Here is a 5,372-nt window from a genome sequence, read left to right as displayed (position 1 = left end):
AGTCCTGACCTGTAGATGAGTGTAAACTGCAGAGTCCAGACCTGTAGATGAGTGTAAACTGCAGAGTCCTGACCCGACGAAGTAGCTCATCTGTGCTGGCCTTGGATGAGAGACGAAATGTTTCACTAAAGAAGAACCCATCCAGTGGACTTACTTATTTTTTCTTTTTGATTAGTATACATGTTTGGACATTGGCATCATATTTTAGCATTGAGCCTTGGGTCATTACATCACTGTTAAAATTGATGCATAAAATGTGAAACGCTAAACCTGACTGTTTCTGCTCTGCCTGCCTTCAGTCCCTTCTCCTAGTAAACTTCGAACCCCGGCTGCACCGTCTCCACTGGCTCTGAGACAGCCTGTAAAGGCCACCTCCACCCCCAGCTCTGCCACCTCCACCCCCACCCGCTCGCTGGCTGCCCCCCGCAGCGGGCTGCCCCGACCCAGTGCTTCTGCAGGAGGAAGCATCTCTCTGCCTCGCAGCAAACTGGCCCAACCTGTTCGAAGGTACACATATCGATACACACACCACCTGTTCTGTCGCTGGACCCCACCTGCATTCATTATCTGCATTTAAAAATGTGCTGATACACAGAATCTCTCTGATCCTGAAATGTTTTTATTAAATATAATATGTTGTTGTTTATGTTGTTTTTAGTGATAATGTTTGGTACAGCTACATTAAAAATCAGAACAATCATAAAATACTGCAGTGAATTTTATGTATGAATGTATGTGCGTATTCATTTATGTGTGTGTATGTCAGGGCTATTCAACTGGTGGCCCGCGGGCCGGAGTGACCAAAGTTCGGCCCACCAATTGGTTCATTCATCTCTAAAGCCCAAACCTCCAGTTTTCTAGTTTAATTACTGTAAGTTATTTTAGTTAAATACAGACATGTTTGGTATCTACAGAAATGTCAGAATTTTGGCTACAAGCTGGTAAAACTATTTCTATTGAACACTTAAGACTGTTCAAACTACATGAAGCAGCTGAAAATAAAACTATGAAAGTGAAAATAAAATTGGTTAAAAAAAATTGGCAAGTCAGAGATGTCAAAATAATATTTGTGTTAAATATGAGGCATAATGTGTTCTTATTGTTTTTGATTATATTTAATTATCACTACATTTATAGGGTTCTGTATGTTGTTTTCATGATTAAATACAGAAAATTAAACTATTTCAAAGTTAACAGATCTTTGTAATACTTGGTTTATTTGCATAATAAATTTAATTGCTGGATGTTCGGCCCCTCAGCTGTTGACCTGCAGTAACTGTGGCCTCCAGAGCAGTTTAGTTGAATAGCCCTGGTGTATGTACATGTCTGTATGTATCTATGTATGTACTAGGGGTGCAACAATACAGAAAATTCACGATTCGGTTCAGTTCGATACTTTAGTCTCACGGTTTGCCTTATTTTAGTGACTTTTAATATATCTACAGTATAATATGTTTAGAAAATCCTACATTTGTTTGTATTCCCTCAGCAGCATGCCTTACTGTGTTTAAACGTTTTATTTTATGGTAGGTTTTAGGGAAGCACCTGTGTGGCTGTAAACTGAAATAGTAAATGTGATAACAGGCTCAAAAACTGATGATGAATGTTTGAATTTATGTATTATTAGTAGTATTTTTCTGGGCTTGTGACCTGTCCAGCATGTACCTCGCCCCTCACACTGTGACTGCTGGATATGGGCACCAATGACCCCCGTGAGCCGCGGGTGTAGATAATGGATGGATGGATGGATAGTAGTGTTTTATCACAGATATTTTAGGCACATATTTACATAAAATTGTACAAGGAAACTGCAAAAACTAGTCTTTTCTATCATTTTCTAACATTTATTTAAATACTGTTTGCTGGGTGGGTTTGGGAAGTACCAGATCTAGCTACAAAACACTTAAAGTAACGGATCAGGCTTCATGGTGTGAGAGGTGGATGAGTGGTATTCAGAGCAGTGATGATGGTGCACTGTGTCTGCATGTCAGGGATAGAAAACAAAAACTGATTGTCCTATTTTAGTAAAATAAACACAAAACTGACATTTAGTACATTAAACATCACTAACTAACAGTGTGTGGAGTCTTGTTTGATAAATACACTCAACCTCGGCTCAAAATTTCTACCAGGTGTCTGACCTTCATGTCTAAAATTTCAAAAGTCAAACAAATACTCTTATTCTATGTATAAATGTGGACAGAATATATTTATTTATTTAATTGTGTAACAATACGTTGACTGTAAATTTAACTTTGTTAGAAAATCAGCCAAAACTAAAACCGGCAACAACACAGACTGAATTATTACAGATTGTTTACTTCAGCTTACACTCTGATCCAAGAGTGTTGTCAGATTAGGAGGTTATATTTACTGGATTGGATCAATTCCTAATCTAAATGTGTTTACAGTGATAACCATCAGTTTTCAGTAGCATAAAATGTCTAATTATGATTTCCCGTCCTTCCACAGGTCTCTTCCTGCTCCTCGGACCTATGGCAGCACAGGTGACAACTGGAGAGAAGGTTGTTACTGAGCTGAGCCAGCAGGGGGCGCTCTGCTCACACAATCAACACAAGGAGGAAGAAAATACAGCATGGCACTTTATATCCCCACATAACTTGTCCCGCAAAGAGACTAGACCAACCCAGTCCCAAACAAATTCATCATTTAAAGGAGAGGACAGAGTCTGTCACGGTTCTTCTCTGTGGGGACTGGATCTGGAGGGGGGGGGGTCGGACATGTAGTGTAGAAAACGCCAAAGAACCCAGCCGATCTCCAACTCCGCCAGCAGAGGACATGTCTCCACATGTGTCCAGCCTGGCCYTGTCCTCTCCTCCTGGCTCTTCTGACACGTCCCTCAGGTTGAAATGTTTCCACGTGTTCCTCTTGTCTGTCCTCAGCAGAAGTCAGTGGACGTCTCTGTGACGATGGTGTGCAGGTGGACTGTCTGTGATGTTAGAGAATTGTTGATGTCTTGCAACAGTAAAAGCACCTCTGTGTCGGTATGACTCAATCTTTCTTCTCAAAGAAAAAAAAAATCAGCCAGAATGTATGCAAAGCTTTTGTTTTGTTTTTTGTTTTGGAAATTATTTATTCAAATTATTTAAGAAGCATATGTCCAAACATCCATATCAGTATTTTGATTAGAGTTTTCAGTTATCAAACTTTACATTTTAAACTGCAGCTGCAAGCTAACTCTCCAAAGCCTTGTTTGTTTGTTTATTATTATTATTATTATTATTTTTAAGTGTCAGATCAGGACTGGTTAGAAACTGGGGTTCTAGATGACTCCTCWGCCAAAGCTTCAGATCAGACCTTCATCAAGGTTTGCCAAGAAAAACTAAACCTCTTACAGTGGTTAGATAAGAGTCTGAGTTTTGAGTTGGTGACATATTTATTATCAGAATCATCAGATCAGCAGTGAAACCAGGGAACTTATGTGTTTTCCATGTATGTGTCTTATTGCTACAAAAAAAATCTAAAATTGTTTGAAGTTGAAAAAGTTTGTGCTAGCTTTCACCTACTGTGCTATGAAAATGAAAATGGAAAAAAAAAACACATGCCAGTTAGGGAAAAGTCCTGATGATTGCTGTGGTTGGTTTCTTCTATCAGTGCCTATAATTTAAATTTCACTTGGGTTGGAGCATCATGTTTTCTTCATATGTTTATCACTTTGTGCCAATTTCTCATTTCTACGCCAACATTGCTTTCAATTTTGCATCCGTGCTTGATTGATTTGCTTGCCTGTTTTTGTTTTTGTATGAATCAGCACATTTATAATTGCTTCAAGAGTTTCTTATGCGCCTTTGTATTTATATCAAATTACTACTCGTTCTTTAAATGAAACTATTTATTAATAAGATGGGTGCCTCTGTTCAATCTCAGATTCRGTGGAAAGCCAGAATGAATGTTGCAAAAATACCACACACTTTGTGTGAACATTTTTTTGTTAATAAACCTTTTTTTATATTCACAAACATGACATTTGGGTTCCCTGTGTAAAGTCACATTTCAAATAAAAACTGAGAACTATCTGTTTCGCTTTTTTTATCTATATTTGTCATTATTTGCTGCTGGTGCCAATTAGCAGCTCCAACACTAAGTTTGTTTTGATCCAATAAAGATAAGTGGAGCAAACAGTAACTCTTCTGTGGGTGAAGACATTCTGGAATTTAGCTTCTTCAGGTGCATCCTCAGTGGTTAGACAGGAGGTAACTGGACTTCCTGTGCTTCTTGAATGTGTTTCTCTTCCCATCCAGGCTTATAAATCCTTGTTATAAAGGTCACAATAACAGTTGTTGATCACTTCCTAACCAGTTCAACATATAAGCTGGTTTAGTCAAGTTACAAGGTAGGAATGGTTGTGAAAATATTCTGTCATATCGTAGATCAGTGGTTCCCAATCTTTTTAGACTTGTGTACCCCCTGAATCATTTTGTCATTCCACTAGTACCCCTTCAGTCAAACATAATGATGAATCTCCAAAACTATATTGTACAACAGCTGATTATTAAATGAAAAATATATATTTAAACCATAGAATGTTTAATTTTCAGGCATTGCATTTTTCAACACAAATTAAACAATGATAAAAAMGTTTCCTTGAAAGGGAAAACGTAATTAAATAAGCCAGATAATGGCAGGTGCAGAAAACGGCAATGTCCAAAAAAATCTATTGTCCAAAGTACACCAGAAACACCCAAATGAGCAAATTCCATGAGATTCCACATTTTATACTTTATTCAATTTTGTGTTAATTCTGTGATTCCATCTGCAATTTCCACATTGTAGAAATCATACGAGTTCATATCTCAATCCTATATTTATCAATATTTTTACACATCTGGGAAATTATTACACATACCCCCTGTAATATGCTTGCGTACCCCTGGTTGGGAATCACTGTTTTAGACAGTGTGAAGGGCTGAAATAAATGTCCAAGGTCCTGAAAGTGCTGGAACACTTTTAGGACCTTGGACAGTAAGAAGGATTGAAGGAACTGTCCACGGTCCTGAAAGTGCTGCAATGTTTTAGGACCTTGGACAGTATGAAGGACTGAAGGAACTGTCCAAGGTCCTGAAAGTGCTGCAATGTTTTAGGACCTTGAACAGTGTGGATTTAAGGAACTGTCCAAGGTCCTGAAAGTGCTGCAATGTTTTAGGACCTTGGACAGTATGAAGGACTGAAGGAACTGTCCAAGGTCCTGAAAGGGCTGCAATGTTTTAGGGCCGTGGAGAGTATGAAGGTCTGAAGGAACTGTCCAACACCCTGAAAGTGCTGCAATGTTTTTAGGACCTTGAACAGTGTGAAAGATTGAAGGAACTGTCCAAGGTCCTGAAAGGGCTGCAATGTTTTAGGGCCGTGGAGAG

The 5,372-nt window shown here is 38.6% G+C and overlaps 1 protein-coding gene across 3 annotated transcripts in view; it reads left to right on the top strand.

Moving 5' to 3' along the window:
• slain2 (SLAIN motif family, member 2) overlaps positions 1-3,048 on the top strand; it is a 32,626-nt gene extending 29,578 nt beyond the window's left edge. For all 3 annotated transcript variants that reach the window (XM_014020525.1, XM_014020524.1, XM_014020526.1), the window contains 2 exons: positions 300-507; positions 2,473-3,048. In XM_014020525.1, coding sequence (XP_013875979.1) covers positions 300-507; positions 2,473-2,536 — 272 coding nt within the window. In that variant the 3' untranslated portion in view covers positions 2,537-3,048. The remainder of the gene's footprint in view (positions 1-299; positions 508-2,472) is intronic.
• Positions 3,049-5,372: the final 2,324 nt, after the last annotated feature.

The sequence above is a fragment of the Austrofundulus limnaeus genome, unplaced genomic scaffold, assembly GCF_001266775.1.
Source record: "Austrofundulus limnaeus strain Quisiro unplaced genomic scaffold, Austrofundulus_limnaeus-1.0 Scaffold256, whole genome shotgun sequence".
NCBI lineage: Eukaryota > Metazoa > Chordata > Actinopteri > Cyprinodontiformes > Rivulidae > Austrofundulus > Austrofundulus limnaeus.
This window is presented reverse-complemented; position numbering and strand designations above follow the sequence as displayed.